The 20,236-nt window shown below is 44.5% G+C and overlaps 1 protein-coding gene across 4 annotated transcripts in view; it reads right to left on the bottom strand.

Moving 5' to 3' along the window:
- Positions 1–218: 218 nt before the first annotated feature.
- SLC43A2 (solute carrier family 43 member 2) overlaps positions 219–20,236 on the bottom strand; it is a 34,195-nt gene continuing 14,177 nt past the window's right edge. For 2 of the 4 annotated variants that reach the window (XM_049802351.1, XM_049802352.1), the window contains exons 6-14: positions 16,146–16,238; positions 15,177–15,310; positions 14,537–14,739; positions 13,750–13,893; positions 10,034–10,172; positions 9,466–9,598; positions 8,455–8,528; positions 6,540–6,663; positions 219–5,677 (exon numbers count right to left, since the gene is read on the bottom strand). In XM_049802351.1, coding sequence (XP_049658308.1) covers positions 5,516–5,677; positions 6,540–6,663; positions 8,455–8,528; positions 9,466–9,598; positions 10,034–10,172; positions 13,750–13,893; positions 14,537–14,739; positions 15,177–15,310; positions 16,146–16,238 — 1,206 coding nt within the window. In that variant the 3' untranslated portion in view covers positions 219–5,515. Of the gene's footprint in view, positions 5,678–6,539; positions 7,844–8,454; positions 8,529–9,465; positions 9,599–10,033; positions 10,173–13,749; positions 13,894–14,536; positions 14,740–15,176; positions 15,311–16,145; positions 16,239–20,236 lie in introns of those variants that run through there. The other 2 variants (XR_007506294.1, XM_049802353.1) reach the window with 2 other exon arrangements.

Raw genomic sequence — 20,236 nt, 5'->3', positions numbered from 1 at the left:
AAAAAACAACAAAAAAAAAAACACCTCAAAATTTTCTCAGAGATTATTTAAAATCTGGCTGTTAGCTCCTAACTTAGAGAAGAAAGAGTCAAGGAAACATTCAACTGCAGCCAAGCACTTTGGCAGATGACACTGTGTAAAGCACTCATGCTTACATAGTCTTGCAAGGAACCAAGCAATACCTTCAGTATGTTTGGCCTCAAAAGGAAAACTAATGATTAACTTAATACCACATTTATTTTTAGATAGTACTGCAAGAACGCACACCTTACAAACACAGAAAAGATGACACAGGCCTGCCGCTAGGAGCTTACAATTCAACTTTGACAAATGCTACAAAAAAATTTTGTTAACAGGAGGAGGTGGGAGAAGCTAATGCCATCAGGTTAAAAAGAGGGGGCTTTCTGAAAAAGGGGATTGACCCAGGAATAAAAAGCAAGTGACAGAGCGTCAGGCACAAGGAAGTGACAAGCAGCAGTAGAAAGGATGACAACACGGAGCACAGGACACGATAAAAACAGGTTGCGCAGAGACAGGCTGAGCAGCACAGGTAGAAAAACAAGGACCTGTAGGGTTTATAATTAACATGTAAGAATGCATCTACATAATACATCATTGTTTCAGCTATTCCAGAGAAGATAACATTATGAAATATAAATCAGAAGTGAGGTTTTGGGGTTTTTTGTTTTTGTTTTAATTTAGAGGAAAAAAAACCAACACCACCAAGACCAGTCCCTTTCCATCAGGAATCCTACTGTAATACTAGTTTCCATTATGAATATGTTGCACTTCTAAACTGGGAAGTAGGGAATACCAACAGCTCTGCAGATGCAGAAAAGACTCAAAGGGAAAAAAAAAACCCAACTAACAAAAGTTGTAGTTTTAAAGATTTCATTCTTTTTACCCTACAGTATCTGCTTTAGATTTTGTGGCATATTTTCCAAATTCATCAGCCTGTCAAGAGGAAAATCTCCTATTTTAAAACATTTTAGTGATTTACTGACTTAGTTAAAATCTCATTATCCTACAATTTTCCTTTGTAGACAGAGCACAAAGAGGCCAGGCTTTGGTGTGGGAGTTAAACATTTCAATCGTTGTAGCAGCACTGCAGTTAAGTTGGGAGTCTCAGCAAGATTTGCCTTTTTTTTTTTTTTTTTTTTTTGCAGACATCTCAAGGATCCAGATACTTTATGACAGTAACTGAATAAAGTTATAAGTGTCTATTAAGCAAAACAGCACAGATTTTCTCTGCTACTCTTGATAGCATCATTGCATTAGTGCTATAAAGACTGTCAGTGGGCTTAGGTACTGACAGATTAGTGAAAGGAAAAAGAGGTCACCCTCCCTTCCCCACTGTTAATTTTTTTTTTTTTTTTTTAAATACAGATGCATATTAAATGCACGTGAGAGTCTGTAGAGGCCAGGAGAAGCGTTTCCAGAAGATGCAATCACCTTCATACAGCAACACCCTTGACTCCGAGGGCTCCTACAAACTGGGAAGTACTCACAGATCAGGTTTCTGCTTCATTACATTCAGTTGGGGATGCTTCTGTAGAGGAGATGAGGTCTTTCCCATGACCACCCTCCTTGGACTTCTCATATGGATGAGGGTAAGGGGGTATAAGGGGCACAAAAAACCCCCTACAAATTCTAGCATTTAGGAATTACAGAAGTAAACACATTGACCTATATTTGAGCTATACAGGTAAACACATTATTGATTTAAATTGATGTGGGTCTCTAGTCTTTGGTAGCCCATTAATTTTTTCCACAAGGTGGCTCATGCACATAGAAGAGTACATCAGGAATTCTCTTGGTCCTGCATCACTTAGCTAGAAAGCAGCAATGCTGTTTTCCACTCCAAATGTAAGTAATCCACAATTATATTTCCATAAGCATCAAAGAACAACGCAAACTACCCATGAACAATCATGCATAACAGGACCATCCCAACAGGGTTTGTTTCTGCACCATGCAAGACAACATTTAGAAGAGGCTGAAGCCAGAATACTCTGTCTTCTGAGGGGCTCACCCCTGCAGAAGGTGCAGCATTTAAGCAGTTATGCCACAACCAGTAGAGTATTTGCCCATCTTGCATGCAGATACAGGGGTTTTTGATAGATAAATTTGAGACTGCTTTTAAAATTAATTAGTTTGGTTCACAACTGTCAGTAAATTAAACCCCACAAGATCAGGTCAGTTGTTCTACCTAGCCCAGAATATATTTCCTCCATCTTTGACCAATTCTGAAGAGAGAGAGCTTGTAGAAAAGTAGTCTTTCCTTGGCATAACTTCCTTATTTACAGCAACTTAAAATCTCCCTGAGTTAGTGGATGCATCAGACCATTTTTTAACCAGCCCCTTTTTAAAAAACATTTATACTTCTGTTCCCTGCTATGTTCTGCAGCAATGAATTCCACAGTTTGACTTTGCACTGCATGAGAAAGCACTCCCATTTGTCTGTTCAACACTGAACAACTCAAACTTCATCGTGTACCCACTAGAGCTGGTGACTGCAAGCCAAAGGCACACCTTACTCTCAACCTGCAAACCGAGCCTGAAACTGGGACTCAAAGGCATGAGCTCTACTCCTCACAGCTGACCAGCAGCTTCTAAACACCATGGCACATCAGCAGAGACACAGAGCACATATATCCACCACTTTATCAGGTGAAACTGGGTTAGAGGGTATTCCTAATAAAGAACTGCAGTAGGGAGGTAGACAGCAGGAATAAAAGGTGGGTTTTTGTTTAATTTAGCTGCACATACTTCAAAGGCAGCATCACCTCCACTGCAACTTCATGAAAATATGCCACTCAGTATACCACCATTTTGTAAAGACATTTATATCAGGAATTCAAGTGACATAAGAGTGGAAGCTATCACATTCAATATTCTGAAACTGAGGTGGAGGTAATGCTGAGTTAGCACACTGACACCCTCCAACAGCTGTCTCCATTTTAAGACACTGTGAGTCTTGAGGACTGTGGCTCACACTCACCTGTCTGAGCTCTTACTGAAAAAAAAGATACTTAATCTGTCATTGTCATGTCACAAATACCTCGGAGCAAGAGTAGGAATCTTCTCAAAATATTTAGGAGAAAGTATAGTAATATGAAATGCAGAAATCTGCAGTAAGCCCTCTGGAAATCTAGGCAAGCTGTACTACTGCTGGTGGGTCTCTGAACATGTATGTAATTGAGACAATGCCAGTTGAACAGGAAAATGAATTAAAACTCTGCCCCCTCAATTATTGCTCAACACAAAAGAAACAAAAGCTGGAAACATCACTAAATCATCACCAAAGCTAGAGGCCAACAAAAGACGAGAAGTTCTAGAATTCGAGTAAAGTGTTGACAGCAGGCAGTAAGGCTGTCTTGGAACAAACACATTTAATAAAGGCAACACATTAAAAAAATTCCACAATGTGTAAAATACTCAAGTGGCAAGTCATTTCCAAACGAGTGACTGAAGACTAAAAGGTACCATGGAGCGGAGTGGCAGCTGAACCGCCCGCAGGAGGCTGGCTGGAGGCAGTGACTCGAGATGGCGCTGCTGTCCCACAAAGCTGCCTCGTCATCCGGGGCCGCCAAGGCCACCAGCGAGGGACTCCGCAGGGCTTCCAGCGGTCCTGCCGAGGCTCTGTGCAAGAGGTCACCAAGCTTGCTATTTAGGGAAGGTGAAGGCCTGGCTGGGCTGAGCATGTGCATGCTTCAAGCCATCAGTAAAGCAAGTTAACACCCAGTTTCCAGGTAATTTCTCACAGGAAGGTCCGAGTGCACTGTTGTTTCTAATCCCCAGCTTAGAGCTAACGGGACAGTGATTGAGTCTTGTACTTTTCCGACCAGACATAAAGAACATGAATTACTTACCCCCCGCCAAGCTTTGCAGTAATGCAGCAGCTGGCAGTTCAGAAAGCACCACCACTATGTCTTCATAACTGCTTTATTTCTGCCCCCAACCTTCTTGCAGCCACTAGCTCAACCCAGCGCACACGCTGCTGCAGACCCACTGGTGATGTTCATCCTCAACGCTGCACAGTCCTGCTTTGAGCAGCTCCAAATGGCGCAGTGGTTAATGCTAGTCACAAGGCTATGGAGGCTGAGCTACCGACCTCAACAAGAAGGTTAAGGGCAGAAAAGTTGACTTTAGACAAGACTTAGGAATAAGACCTCTATAAAAATAAGCAGGTTAAGAATTCCCTTTGTAGTCCCTCCATGGTGAACAGGCCTGGGGCACCTTTACCCACATGTATTGCTCTGTAAGTCAGCTTTACCATACAATCAATCGCCACGTACTCTGTCCAGACAGAGCATCAACATCATAGGAAGGCTCCTAATACAGCCAAAACGGCAGCTTTTTGGTCAGTCACAGTAACCTGGTGTTCAGCAGCTTGGGGGCTGTTATCAGAACAACGTAAATAACCTATGGCTAGGGGAAGAATTACATCACCACATCACCCTGCCATATGTCCACAGGATCCAGTTACCAGACACAAAGGAGTGTTCTGCACTCTTGATTCTTTTCAACAGCAAGTCAGCTCACGACACGTGAACACCAAGGTGTTTGGAGCCCCAGAACTCAGCTTGAAGAAGCTTCTCCACTTTACTAAACACACGCTGCTGCTCCCCTCCCAGGGTCATGTCGGAGGGAAGAAGAGTCAAAAGGCAAAGTCTCAAAGCACTTCATCGGTAAACAAGATCCAATTCCTATCTCAAAGGTTCCAGGACTGCAGACAGTTTAAAACACGTACAGGTGGTTTGCACGCCGGGAAGAAGAGGAATTCCAGGCCTCTGAAGGCTTGGTCAACGACCAAGCAGTCCGCTAGGCTCTTCATTTCAGTGTGGAAGGCAGATCCATTGCTCACGGTCTGTGTCATTTGCAGTAATAAAAGGTTTGGGAGCTGTCAGTGCTAGCAGCCAACATTTAGCAATACACTGAAGCTGTGCTCATACACATAGGAATAAAATCCCCTTCCCTGCCTCAGAAACAGTCTGGGGTATGTCTGGATAGAGAGTAAAACCACTAGGTCCATCTACACATCAAGCAGAAAGACCATTATGAAGCCACAGGGAGGGAGGAGAGTGCAGCTTCCATCTGAGACAATGTTAGCCGAGGTTGGGGGAAGAGGGGGAGAAAACAGACTTCAGCATGTTACATTTGCAAACTCAAATTATGGTCTTTCTTCCCCCTTCCCCCATCCCTCTATTCCTTCTCTCTCCAATTTCCTATGCAGAGACTCTGCTGCTGGAGAGTGTGATCAGGGGATAATTTAAGACACAATATCTGCATGGCCTTTATAAAAAGGAAAAGTGTCCCGTGTTCTGGAGTAAGGAGTAGGAAGTCTCCTCCTGCTGTATATCTGAGGAAAGCTCAGTCATGATGTCCAGCCCTCACTCCAGTGAGGAGCAAAGACTGGCAGAGCCAGGAGAGAAAAAGCCTGGCTTACACCACAGGTAGAACCCACAGATGTGGTAGGAACCTGTACAGGGGAGGTTGTATTTGAAGCACCAGTTTAAACAAAGGCTTCCTCATTGGGAGTGCCATTGATTTTGAAGAAAAGTTTGGCATCATCCATCTTCTGGTTTTTTTCTCTCTCTAGCCTGCGTCTGTAGCAGACCAGGTAGATTGGAAGGCAGAAACCCAGGAGGCTCACACCAAGTAAGCCAACGTTCAGCTGCAAAAAGAAAGACAAAACAAAATTAGGCAGGCTAAGAAGATGACAACCCAGTCACGCATGCTGAAGTGTCAGAACCCAGCCCTCGTCACTCAGCTGCAGGCAAACCAGGAGACGCCCTGCTCAGTGTATTGGCAACAACCTCCACTGTATTTCTATTTACACTCCTGTGCCCAGAGCACCACATGTATAAGCTAAATGCTGCGAGAATTTGTTGCTCTGGATCATGGCTGCGCGAGTCTTGTTCCACAGAACAGGCAGGGCTGTTTAAGCTGCAGTTCTTTTACACCAAGTTTGCTGACTGAAGAGCAACAGGCTGTTGGGGTGGGCACATGTAGCCTAGAGACCAGGACTCTCCCCAAGACCACCCATGTCATGATTTTATTGAGCTGCCCAGACAGACTCTCATCAAGACACTACATTAGCCCTACCCTCGATAGCCACTTGGCTTTTCAGACATTAGCATCAACAACCCCAAATTTACCGGTAATTGGAGCTAAGAGGTCTCAAGGGAACATAGTATTTCTACTGCATTTTGAGGTCCACACAGATTCACTCTCTGTTACCTGACGGATTTTGACTCACTACACAAACTGTTAGCAGAAAGCACTCCTGCAGCCTTCTCCCTTCCTCCATTTCCATATATCAGCATAAGGGTTAATGGCTTTCCCTCACCAGGAATCATTACTCACACAGGGAAGGGTCTCCTGGACAGCACCAAGGTAACAGCAGACTGAGAGACATGTAAAATTCCAGCTGTTTTTAACCTTGGTCCATGCACAGAAGTCCTTTTGTTTTCAAAGAAATGAGCCAAAATCATCTTAACCACCAAGCTTTCACATTAAATTTGAGAAGAACTTGCCCAGAGAGGGTCTCCTTCCAAAGGTCCCGTCAACGCCATAAAAAGAGGCTGCTGCAGAAGGGCAAAAAGGGCACTGATCAACGACTGCAACCCTGTCAAGCTGCCAAATTGTGTGGAGGGGTATCTGTCAACAGAGAAAGCAACAGCATTATTATATGTCACCTTGACTGTTCACATCACCCAGATCAGTTTACATTCCCAGTCGACTAACACAACAGAGCACAGTCCCAAGACAGGCACATAGTATGAAGAACTTATCTCTCCTGGACTTTGTGTAACTACCTCCTTTTATAAAGTATTTAGCTATACCCAATGGTGTGCACAGTGCTCTCTAGAGCAGAATGCAGCTGGTGACAAGGCTGGAGCCTTCCTCTCCAGACTATTCTCATCCTGAGCTCTCAAACTCAGGATGTATCAGATCCAGTACTTGTTTTGTTTTGCAGCTGTACCGTAGGCAGGTGGAAGCACTTATACAACTACTGTTCCTATTGCAAAGGGAGAAAAGTATTGATATTTACAAGTTAAAAGCAGGGCCTCTTTATCCAGATGACAGCATTTGCAGCTGAGCAATCATTTTCATGTGGTCATAACAATTTGCTCCCTTTAGAAGTGAGTGAAACCTGCACAACAGGTTAGTATGTATTTTCCTTTTTAGAGGACAAGTCTGATCCTATGTCAAACTAAACAATACTGTTGACTGGCAAGTGCTGAATATCAGATACTACTAATGGAAAAATAAATTTCAGGAACAGTCTAACATCTTTCTCTTTCCACAACTGAGTAGTGTTTAAAAAGGGTCAGGTTAAACTAAGCTTGGAAAGAAAGAAATGGATCAAAACCTTCAAATATTCAAAGCAAAACAAAGCAATATGACAAAAGCAATATAACAGCAAAGCATATTTCAAAGCAAACATTCAAAGCAAAAATACCTCACTCCAGGAAGTTCCAGAGAGTTGCAATGGCCAAACAGGATTAGTTTACAAGCAAGCCGATATGTACAGCAACAGGCATTTACCTTGCCCAAGACAAAAATCTTTTGCTTCTAGCTGCCAGGGAACCAAAAGTTTATGTACTTTTGAAGCAGAGTCTTAGATGGGTTTTCTAGTCTGGATTCCCCAGACACTGGGACCAAAACTTTTGACAGAAGGAATCTGTGGAGTTGTGGAGTCTCCATCCGTGGAGATATTCCAAACCCAACCGGACGCAGTCCTGGGCAACCTGCTCTAGCTGACCCTGCTTGAGCAGGAGGGTTGGGCTAGATGGTCTCAAGAGGTCCCTTCCCACCTCAACGATTCTGCGATTCTCTGAAAGATAACAGCTTCTTTCTGTTCCTCTGTCCAACAGCTCAGGACAGAGGGGCAGATCTGTTTTCAAAACCAAAAACATTGCTTAATAAGGAAGAGATTATTTAGATTCAGCTATTGATAATTTTCATAAGTTGGAAACAGGATGGATGATCTGTCCTGGGAAAAGGGAGTCGACATCACTAATGGTATCTTGAGCAATGCTTTACCAATGTAATTTCAGAGCAGACCAGTAGCAATGTATTCAATTATGTTAATGTTTTACCTGGACACATGCATGTAGCTAGTCATTATAAGACAAAAAAAGCCTTGAGTTTTTACTATATAACCTTAGTGTCAATAGCCTAGTCTCACCTGAGGCCCATATATAGCTGTGCCTATCTCACTGCAGTAGCTATGCCAAAGGGGTTAGCTGTTTCTAAACAAGGAAAGCATCAGCTAGGACCTCAGTCCAGTTACTGTCATATCCAGTGGTAACTGAGGAAACAAGTTGCATCATTTTTCCCCTCTGACCAATACTTCACTTCCTGATCTCCCTCTCACCTGCACAGCTTATCAACCCAGACCAGTTTATCTGGCCAGCCATGTATTATAGGTAAGTAGAGACTTACACAGCTGCATAGAGGCCTCCCACAGCTGAGTGGATGAATCCTCTCACGATTGTGTGCAAAATGAAGGAAAGAATCTGGAAAGAGAAGCAGAAAAATGTCATGTCCTAGATACCATTCCTAAAAGCTGTTCTCCTTTGCACTAGAAAGGTGGGCTTGAGGAACCCAGAATCAAAACCTGAAAGATCAACACAAGGGAAGAAATTTGTACTCATCTCTAAAAGCACTGCTTTTCCGTACTTTGCAAAGACTAACATGCAGTACTACCTGAGGTTAACAACACACAAGACCTACCTCATTCATAGATAGCACTGCTGCAAGGACACGTTGCCAGCAACCTGTGGCCAGGGACACAATGCTTTTTCATTGCGCTTGTGGCCAATTTAGTTAATTTTCCACAAGTTATTGCAGACAATATGCAAGTATGAGCAAACTATATCTGTTTGCCTACGTCATCAAGGCACGTTTAAGTATAGCATAAAATCACTAAACTCCTCTGCCAAAAACAGGTGGTGCCACAAAATAAATATTTTAACAAGTTTATAATCCCATGAGTACCATTGGGCATAGCATTTGACACAGAAATAACCTGCTGTATATATCAGTGTCATGATTCTTGCAGCAAATTTTCTGACCATCAGCAGCTTAAAGCAAGCCGAGGTTAAATGCACAGGCACTGCTGAGAGGATCTCAGTAGAAAAGTATTTGTTGTTACACAGCTCAGCTGCAGAAACTTCTAAGTGTGAAAAAATTGTGGATCAACCCTGACATTTTTAACTACAGCTGCTTCTTTAGGTTGTCTCAAGAGATGTAAACTGCATGGAATTATTTGTTTCAACTCTAAGACTGGGGTTCCCAAAGCAGTACAGAAGTCTCCCAGCAGTGCCAGAAAGCCTTCCTGCCACTAGCTGGTTCTGCTGGCTTGCAGGACCTCCTGGCACTGTCCTGCCTGTCATTTTGCCAGGACCCACATTGCCAGCCCCTCCAGCACACCCACCCATTTGACCTATTCACCTGCAGCGGTAGATTAGGAATAAGACAGGTGATTCCAAATCCAACCAGCAGGACATTTGTGAATGCAAAGGCATTGGTGGCATTGGTGATTTTCTGGATCTGACGATCACGCTTTTTCTTTTTCTTGTCACTTCTGGAAGGATAGCAAAACCTATGTTACAAAAAGCACTCTCGGCAGCCACTGGAACTCACAGCAAGATTCTCCACCTATCCCATCAACTATCTAAACCAGTTTGGCTAGAGGTCTGCCTAAGGAGGTGGTGGGATCTCCATCAGTGGAAGCTGAGGAACATCTGGGCAATTATTTCAGTGCTGTTACTCTTAACTGTTAGACTAGAAGGGAAGTCTGAGCCTCCCCTGCTACAATTTAAATTTGCTCTTCTTGACTGATCTTAGTGGACATGGAACATAGTTTGGTCCTTTCCTCTGCAATTATCAAGTCTTCCTTCAGGCTTTCTTTTCTATACTGAAGAACCAATATTCTTTTCAGTCTTTCATCACAAAACACATTATGCAGAGCAGAGGCCTGCTACATGGCTGCATGTCCCGCGTGGTGAACACTACGCACTGCTCAGCGTTGCTCTCCTCATTCTCTTCCGAGCCATCATTGCATTCTTTCAGTCGCCAATCCATGATGTACCCGATCACAGGCGCTGTCAGCAAGCACAGCAGTTGCAATACCCCAAAAATAGAAGTGTAGAGAGCCACTGTGTGGGGGGGGAAGATTAAAAAAAGTTGTTAGTCCGAGTGATACCACAGCAAGCAACAGAAAAAAAGAAGACAGAAAAGAAACTGTTCCTCGCCATTGATCACCTCTCTCGTTAAGAGCCCAGACCCCACATACTCACAGGCTAACAGGCAGGGCTGAAGGAGCTGAGACACCAAAGCCTCACTTCATCATTTAGCCTCCCAGAGGTGTGACATTAGAGTGGACAGACTGGGCACACTTGCTTCAACTATTCTGATCCTGCACTAGTATTCTCTGAGCAACATCAGCCCAACAGCAGGTAGGGCTCAAAAATGGGACCCAGCAACTGCTTAGTGCCAATGAAGTTTACTCTGGCTCGGATCAACAGGGAAAGTTCTTACAAACAATATATCCTGCACAGCCAACCCTGCCTTAGTCATCTCCTCTCCTGCCTTGCTGGGAGCTGCAGCTACATCTTCTCCAGCTGGGAAGCTCCAGCAAGGAGAAGCCAGGCTGGGAAGGTGAGGACTAACCCATTTTGTGCTGAATGGACAAGTTTGGAGGCAGGGGAGGGGAGAGCAGATTGGAAGCAAAAAACACAGCATGTGAGAGCAATCATTAAAAACTCAAAGTGCTGAAAATTCCCCATGTGTTAAAGATGGGTGAAGTATCTACATGGCTTGGTAAGGGAAAGCTGATGCCAGCAGACTTAGAAGAAACTCTCCCCTCCTGCTGGTGAACAGTTCCCCCACCCTGCAATCCTTTTTCCACTTCCTCTGTGCAGCACACGTGATGGATTTGTATGCATCACACAGAAGGGCTGGTGAGTCATGGTGTACCACAGCTCTGAAATAAGGATGTAATTCTGAAACTGCTCATCTCAGCACAGAGCACTTACAAGTTACAGCACTGTAAGCAAAACAACCAAAAAGAATTTTAGTTTGTCCCTCCCAACGCACTTCTAGATCTAGCCAAAGCAGTATAGCCAGGATTTATACCAAAAATCAACTTGGTAATGGAAAGACATTTCCAACAAGCCTTTCTCTCCTGTACAGTTACAGCAAATCCCAGCAAGGCTGCCTTGCTGCACCCAGGCATGGCACCTGATGATACTTTCCTGGCTCCGGTTGCTGGCAAGGGAACCAAGAGGAACTTCCAACCTCCAAACTCACATTGATGCCCCCATTACCTCCGCAAAGGCAAGCCCTGAAGTGGCCCCACATCCCATCTCATTATAGCAACTGCTGTAACCAAGAGAGACAGGTGGCATCACCCTCTACAAACACTCCTGGAGCTGATTTGCTGTTGTCTGGTTATTTTTTAATAGAGGGTAAGAAGCAAGCCACGCTGTCATGTTTTGCCTCTTCATGCTATTCTGAACACTTAATCTTGGGCTCTAAACAGCAAGAGCAGAAGCCAACTTGAAGCATGGAATGAAACTTATGGGGTCAGCAAGAGAAGAAAAGGAGAGACAGTAGCTGCTACAAAACAGGGCCACCTCAGTTTATCTATCATCTTAAAAAACATTCTTTCGGGGGTGTGGGGGGGAGATGATAATACCTAGCAAATACCAGCAGAAGTAGAAGCCTGGGTAGAGCAAACAAAGAGTGCACACATGGGCACAACCCTTTACATCCACTGTTCGACATGGCTTTCCCTCGAAACTATATTGAGCAAGCAACTCATACAGCTGAGTTTTCCAGCCCACCCTTATTATATTTAAGGTCTCCAAGTCTTACCAGATTTGAAAGCAGGGTGACAATTTATGAAAGATGAAGCCAAATTTCAAGTTCTAGACACAACAGGTCTACTCTCTCCTGCCTTCCTACAACACAATTATGCAGTCATTTACTGAGCTACTGAACTCCTTAGCTTCTCCCCCATCTTTTGGAGGCTTTCAGAAGGTAACTAGCCACAAGCTGACTGCTTTTTCCACCTCTAGGTTTCATGACAGGTCTAAGTCACCATAATCTGCACAGGAAGGAGGACTTTCAAGGACACAGTGCCTCACTGCAACTTAAAGACTCTACTACCTATCTGAATTATTTTCCCCACGTCCTTCTCTCTTGTTCTGCTCCCAGGCATATTTAAGTTTTCTTTGACCGTAACAGTTGCAGGATTGACTTAACTCTCTTCTTCCCTTGCTGAGTGCTCCTGAGAACAGTTGCAGGTGGAGGGAGCTCTCTAAACAAATCACATTCAAGTAAACTGCAAGAAGAACAAGGAATCCAAGGGAGCAGCATCCCATCCTCTCCTGATCCACACAGATTACATTTCTAGAGAGCTGCACACATCTTGGAACTGCTCTTGCAGCCTGACACTGCTGCGACTAGACAATACCACTGTTTTGCTGATGCCATGGAAACACCAAGACAGCGGACTGCACTGGGAGCCCAGGCTACATTCAGGGGGAGGAAGGGGGAAAAAGGGAAGAAATCTTAAAGGTTGCACAGAAAAAAATGCAATACACCCAAGGGGAACAATCTCTTTTTTAATTCAGAGCTTGATCTGAACGGAATTGACAGCATATATAGTTAATATTAATTCTAAAATACCAAGGGAGGGAGGAGAGGAAAAAATGAAAGAGAAATAACTAGAGCAAGCCAGGGTAAAAAGAAAGAAAGAAAAAAAAAAAAAAAACAGTGTGAAAGAGTTACAAGGTAAGCAGAAAACTAAGCAGTGTTGGGAAAGGTAGGCAGTGTGAAGTTTGTCCTGTTTACTGTTTAATGTCTAAATTGGCTCTTGAGCCAGGAGATAAAGAGATGAATGCTGCAGGCTGTCAAAGGCTCAAGAAACAAAGCAATTCAGGGAATGCCAGGGCACTTGGAGTTTCCTGAGTTTCCTTCCCTCCCCCAGAGCTCACTCCTGTTTTCAGAGGAGTGCCTCTTGATTTATCAGCTTCATGCAATCCAGATTTAACAAGTTCAAACTGGATCTTACTACAAAGGACAAAAAAAAAAAAAAAAAAAAAAAAGGCTAAATCTTGTTTTGCAATCCTGGGTATTTTCAACAACAGTAAACTAATGTACTCTTTCCTGTTTGCTTCATGTACTGAATCAGAGCTATAAATACAGAAGAGTCCAGTGCAGTGAGCACCCCTGAGTCTCCCCAGCACACACCAAGCTGCACAAAACAGCTATGACTTCATTTCTCCCACCCCCGGTTGCTGGGCTGAGACACCTAGTCCAACCATTAGTCATAAGAGTCAGCTGCTCTGTACTTTGTGCCTGCTTAGGATAAGCAAAGCAAACACCTGATGAAATAGGTTTTCCAATAAAAAAAAAAAATTATCATAGTCCATCCTGAGAGGCTACTTTCAACAACCCATCTGGGGAAATAACATGGAATAGTATTTAACAGACACCGGCCTAAAATTAGCTTGACATTCAAGTGTCTACCTCACTGCCCCTCTGTCCTGGGCTAGTTCCAGCCCTTCACTAGACCCTCCCAGCAGCTGTCAGCCACACTCTGACACCACTAATTGCCATACACTGTGTATCTGCTGAGTAATCCGGCTCGCTGGACTCTTGCAAGGACCAAGTCTGGGTCAGGTCCCAGTTCCAAGGAAGCAGATAAAAGTTTTCAGGTTACCCTACCTTGATCTTCATCTCCAGACAGAAACTCAAGCATGGTATTCATAGCTCCCATGTAGAAGATGAGCCGCAGCTGAGTGACACACATGGTGATAAGGCTGAGCAACAAAATAGGACTGAAGACGCTCTTCATGAAGGAGGGAGAAGCTGCAGAAGGAATAATAAGAGTCTCTGAAGAAGGCAACATACCTTCATAAACATGTACAATTTCAGAAGAGCCATTGCCTCTGGGTTAGCAGGTCTTCTCCTAGCTAGTCATTCCAACACTGCACGCCAGGGGCAGTTCCAAGGACTTCAGAGTTAGCGATTACCTGGTGCCTTACAAACTTCCATAATGAACAGCTATAGATGCTTGGAGTTTGGCTACCAGTAGCTGGGGCAAGGGAGAAGGAAGGAAGAAGGAAGACTCACCTCATTCTGTAGATTAGAGCAAAAAAGAAGCTTAAAATCATTTGCTTGTGCCAAACCCCTGAGTAAGGAAGGCTTGGTCATAATGGCAACAGTCTACCTAAGAGACAGCAGTGACCAACTGCACTGCCCTTCTGCAGCCATACCAGTTACCAATGCTGTTGTCCCCACCACTGGCAACACCATATGGTGTATTTAGGCAAGTATGCAAGGACAGGATTCCTTATATAACTGAACTTGTATTTAAATAATGGTGGCTGGCACATGGCCCTGGCAACATATGGATCACGTTATCTCTCTTATAAACAGGTCTGGAGCAGAGCAGAGAGGCTGACAGCCTTGTGCCAGCACAAGCATCCTTGGGGCATTTATGGAACCACACCTGTGTTGTCAGGTTGGCACTTCACTTCTAGGTCCACCGTAGACAGACAGAGCTTGTTGTTCTCTTGCAAGGCTGCTGGCTCTTTGGGGCCCTTCATGGAGCTCCCCACGCTGAGACGGCGCCCCACAGTTGTTACTTGCTTGTAAAACTGTTTCCCAGTGATTTTGTGGTCAAATCCCAGCCAGCTGAACTTTATTTTCACCCTGTTGGACAGTAAAGAGCATGAGAACTGCAACACAGGGTGAGGAATCAGAGGCAGCAAAGTTGCAGGAGTCAGAAAGGCTATGTGTGGATTTAAGGCACTAGTTTCCATCTACAAAGCCACAAATGGTCTGGATCCAGAGCACAGAGATACTTCCCCCAGGCCAATTTGGCATAGGTCAATATAGAAATACTTATGACTACTGACAGATCATTTTTCCTTCATAATTCCTATGCTTTGGAAAGTTCCACTTTCCACAGATGTTCACCAGTCAAGACATAATGTTAACGGCAAACATAAATCCTCAGCCTAAGAAGTGGCAGCCATAAACAACATGCAAGGGAGTTCCCTGTCCTCTCCTCTAAATTAGTTGTGCCATCACTTTCTAGAGGATTAAGAATGGGATTAGCCCTCAAGGCCAGTCTAGTGGACACTTACGAATAGTCCATGTCTTCTGGTCCTGGGAAAGGCTCCAGTGGCCAGTTGAAGAAACAGTTGAGGAAAACTAGTCCTGCACAGCTTGCCCAGACAAGCAGAATAAGGATGAAGGAGACCCCAAAGTCATATATAACCTGGAAATCAGAAGGGAATATGGTTTTGACTATAAGAGCAGAAAGATACTTCAATATGCTTTGAATGAGGTCTGGGAGGAAGCTGTGGGAAAGAACACGCTACATTGAAATGGGTTTAACTCAAGTGGTTAACAAGGAACAAGTCTGTGACGGGCAGGCTTAGAAAGAGGTGTATATGCACATCTTTAACAGCAGCTATTGCAACAACAACAGGACCTCCAACTGGAAAAGCATGCAGCTGTATTGCAGATGACTGCCATCAAAGGTTTTCATCTAGGACCTTCTCCTTGGAAAGCCAGCAGGAACTTCCCTGCGCACTTGAGACTGGCTTACCTTTACTAATCCCCCTTATGCTAACTCTGCAATGAAACATCTCTGGTTCAGAACCACTAAGTGATCTACCAAGGCAGCCCAAGTGACCATCTCTTCTGTCCCTTCGTTGCTGTTTGCTAGCTCTGAACAGTGTTCAAAGCCAACCACCTGTGACAATCACACAGATTAAGTATACACACATGTATTAAAGTACATATATATGCTCCTTAGAGTTTAAAAAAGCAACCTTGCTTTAAAAAAAGATCTTCAGTTCTTCACTTTTACTTGACACCTTTAAAATTTTACTGCCTTTTAGCAAACAGACTGTTCTCTTTGCAGTATTTGTGGAGTTCTTGAGGCAGGCACTTGGGAAGTCTTCAACAGACAGGAACTGAATCTTGCAAAGGCACATCTCTTAAGAGTGCTTTAACAAATAGTCCCTCTTTCTTTCCACATTACTGCTAAATGGTGCAAGACTCCAGCACAACACCACCAGTCATGAGTCATGATCCCATGGCCTCACCTTGATTCCTGGAAAAGTCACAGCAGAGGAAGCATAGGAGCCAATCATCAGAGCAATGAACGTGGAACGAAGGTCACCAAACATGTTGGGCAGCTGGGGAAAGAAAAATTGGTTGAAACAGGCTGCTGCCAAGGGAAGGGAAGAAAAGAGAAGGAAGCTTTCTTGAGAAGATATTGGTATTTAGGATTAAGACTCCTGGATACCAGAATCTGAAGCAGCCAGTTTTACTCAAGAATGACTTAGCTCTTTCAGGATATTGCTCTGCAGGTTGCATTGGTGTCTCCAGTGTCAGGGAACGTCTACAATCCAAGATATATATGTGCTTAGTGACACTGCTTCTTTCCAGACTGACTGCATACCTTGCATTGGTTACCTTTAGCACAGGAGCGTTTGTTCCAGCCCTTGTGCTTTCTTTAAGAGTTCCTTACCCCAAGTCTGTAGTCACCACCTCTTTCCTCTCCAAAAAATATGTGCCCAAGTTCTCTACGTACCACCCTCTTTTTAGTCAAGAGTTGTTAGACACAGGCTGTGATTGCTGAACAGTCTTTAACACACCTGCAACACCCTGAACTGCCAGGATTGTTTATGCACCTTGGGTCAGCACCCAAATCTTTGCAGCAGACCAGAAAGTTCCTGTTATAACAAGAAAGAACAGCCACAAACATGAACTGTGCTGCTGTTTGCATTTCCATTTCTAGCTAGCTCCCTGGCTACTTCTGTGAAAGGAGACTCTCTCTCTGAGAGGGGCTAAAGCTGGTCATTTCTGCATCAGTTGGATGGCTCAGATGCTCAGGCAGACTATCTTGGAGCTACATGCAAGAAGGTAATCATGAACACTAGATATCCAAAGCTTTATTGCCTGGCGTAGCTACGAAGCTGCTGAACTCTGCAGCAAGAAGGAGGCAACAGCATCTCAGGTAGCTATTCCTGTCACCCACCCCACTTCACTGCCTGGGCTCCTACCAGGTGTCATGGCATTGCTAAGAGCAGCCCAGGCTGGTTCTGCAAGGATCTGTTGGGAAAGCAAAGCTCTCTGTAGGGACAGCTAGAAGCAGCTCACAGCAGCCACTTCTGCCACCTCAACAGCAAAAGCACTCCCAGGCTGGCTCTCCAGCCCCTGCTTCCTCTCAGGACCCAAAAGCAGAGTGGAGCAGGCAGAAAGAGCTGCGAGACCTTCCCACTCTCCTGGGAAAGGAGGAACTCACTATTTTTCTAAACAACCAGAAGTGAACAAGTTTCCATCGCTAACTAATGACACCCTGCAAACTGGAAATTACAGGGAGAAGTTTTGAAGTTGTAGGCTACAGAAAGCTCAGCCGATACCTCCTGAAGCGGGTCAACAGGCAGAGATTCTGCTGCAGGCACACAGATTTCCCTCCCACCTCCTTTTTTGGGTCACTCACTCCCCAGATTCACTTGGGCATCACTACCACATCAGCCTCAGAGGGCCTCAAAGCAGGACACTGCGGGTGTCTTCTAGGACTGAAAGCTTAACCAGCATTTTATCTGTTTAAAGATGCTGCTGAACAAAATGATTCAGAGAATATTAGACCGAGTCTGAGCAAGCAAATGCTGTCATCACATTCCCCTTCCACTGCTGAAAAACAAATCCATCTTTCCCAGGAGCAGCATATAAGGCAAGCAAATCTGGCTTGTGTCACGGCAGGACCAGCGTGTTTACAACTGAAGTATTCCTGTGCAGGAACACTCTAGGATCCATCTGGCTGTTTATCATCCCTCTGTCTCACTGCAGAGCTTCCTATGCAGTGCAGTCTCCAGGTCCTCAGATAACCCCAGCCAAGGAACAGCAGCAATGATGTGCTGAGCCTAATGCTGCTGGTGAACCCAGAGCAGACACACACGGTGGAGGCAAAAAACACTGCACTCCTCTGCAGCGAGGATCCCCACACCCATCCCCAGATCCCTGCATGCGGGAGAGCTGCCAACAGGCTGCTTTCAGGAGCTGCAGACAGGAAATGGCAAAGGATCCAAAGGTCTGCTACCAGGCGCAAAAATCTCTTATTGGAAGCCATGGCCTAAATACACACCCCAGAAGACAGCATCTGCAGAATACAATATCTGCAGGTTGCAAAAAGGCTAGTCACTGTCACCAGGAAGGGCATTCATTTAATGTCAAATACCCCAAACCTAAAATAATCTCCAGAAATTACAACAAACAGCTGCTCCTGCTGGGGAGCTCAGAGCAGGGCAAGAGCTCCACAAACACAGCTGCTTCTTGGCTCAGGCTGGTTTTCCCCAGAGCCCCAGAGATCACAAAAAGCCTTTTTCATACAGCAGACAAGCAACTCCCAGGTGGATCCTCCTGCTCTGAGGGGTACTGGAGACAGAGCAGGCCTGAAAGGAAGCAGTCATGTCTAGGAAAACCCAGTTCTGCTTCTGCCTCGATGGGGACAGAAGTCCTAGAAAGGCTAGAGATTTCCTAAAATCCTATTTGTCACCAAAGCAGCAGCCAGATTAAAAAAAGTTGGACATAGGAGATTTAGGGTCTTATCCAACCCAGTCAAAGAAGAAACTGCAAACACTGAGCACTTGGGAGAAAAAGAAATCTGAGACTACCTGGAGGTGCAGAGCAGGGCCAAAGGGAAAAAAGTAGTCCATAGCCACACAGAAAAAAAACTCTCAGTCTGCAAGTGCCAGCACTGGCAATGCCTCTGCAGGTCTCATCTAAAGACCAGCTACTAAAACAACACACAATATTTACTAAGGGATTTTCCACACTGTCTTTACAGGAGCAAGTATTGCGGAAAATGAACCATAGGGAGAAAAACCCAAGCCACAGAACAAGTGGGCTCTTTGTATTTCTGCCACCAAAAAGATCTGATCCTCATTCCATTCTTCTCCCTGCAGGCCAGAAGGGGCTCCTCCACTAACTTCTGCCCATTCTGGTATGACAGCCCCAATTCCACAAGACCTACAATTACAGAAACTCCTACACCTCCTGTTTAAAGGCCAATAATACTCAATATTTTATTAACTCTATGCCCTATCTGAAAGATACTAACTTAATTTTGCCATACCATAACTGTTTTTTTTCTGGAGTCCTTTATTACAGGTATTCAATCCTAAACTGATAAAATAATTTCTTCTTGCAGATTATTATCCCATCTGCCTTACAGTGGGTTTAAGACCTTCGATCATTTTTTTATAATTTTTCAGCTTTTTCCTGGAGACAATCCTTAGATACCACAAAAGATACCACAGTAGTCTTACCAAACCCAGTTTCCCTCCTCTTGCAAGGACTATTTGAAAGAACAGTAGAAAAAGTCAAGGGATTGAGAACTAGACTGCCGGAGAATGGTATTTTTGTTCAAGCTAAATTTTGTTTTCCCTATCAGAGGTATATTTGGAAGTTATACAGATACTAAAAATATGTTCTCCAGGAAAGCCTCAAACTGCCCACTTTGTCCAAAGCATATGGAAATTCCTGTTCCTGTTCTGCAACAAAAGATCACAAAGCCCTAAGTTTTCCTGGTAAATCTGAGCAGAGAAGATTCCCTACATAGAGATGTCCCCCTGCTCCAATTAAAGGGTGGTGTTTGTAGCAGAAAATAAGAGCAAAGCAGCTGTAATTCTTTGAAAGGAAAACAGGACAGAAAACAATCTATAAAAGGCTCTTTGTGGTAATTTATCACACATGTTTATTTCTTTGCATGAAATAGCTTCGGAGCAGAACCAGCGCCAGATTCCTGTGTTGCTGTCAGAGCCACCAACACAGATCTGTTTCCATTTCCAATCTTCACTTATATTGGCTAAGACCAAGTCACGAGGCAGAAATCTCCCCTCTGCATTTTAACAACAGGCACAGTCTGACCTCGTTCCCAGAACTGGTAAGAGCACCGCTCGCTCACTCCCCCTCCTCCCCAAGCCACAACGCAAGACACCCAGGAACGGCAGCTTGCCATGGCTCTGCAGCTTGCCATGTGCTTTCATGATACCCTGGGGACTTGTTACTGCAAAAGGCTTTAAACCCAAGAGGCAAAGCTTCATGGAGCACTGTCCCAGGCTGCAGTCCTCAGAGATCCTGTTTATCCCTTGCACAGGCACTGAGGATCCATATCTCCTGCCCTCCC

The sequence above is a fragment of the Accipiter gentilis genome, chromosome 6 (genome assembly GCF_929443795.1).
Source record: "Accipiter gentilis chromosome 6, bAccGen1.1, whole genome shotgun sequence".
In the NCBI taxonomy this organism is placed as follows: Eukaryota; Metazoa; Chordata; class Aves; order Accipitriformes; family Accipitridae; genus Astur; species Astur gentilis.
The sequence above is the reverse complement of the archived record's forward strand: the minus strand, read 5'-3'. Positions and strand labels throughout refer to the sequence as shown.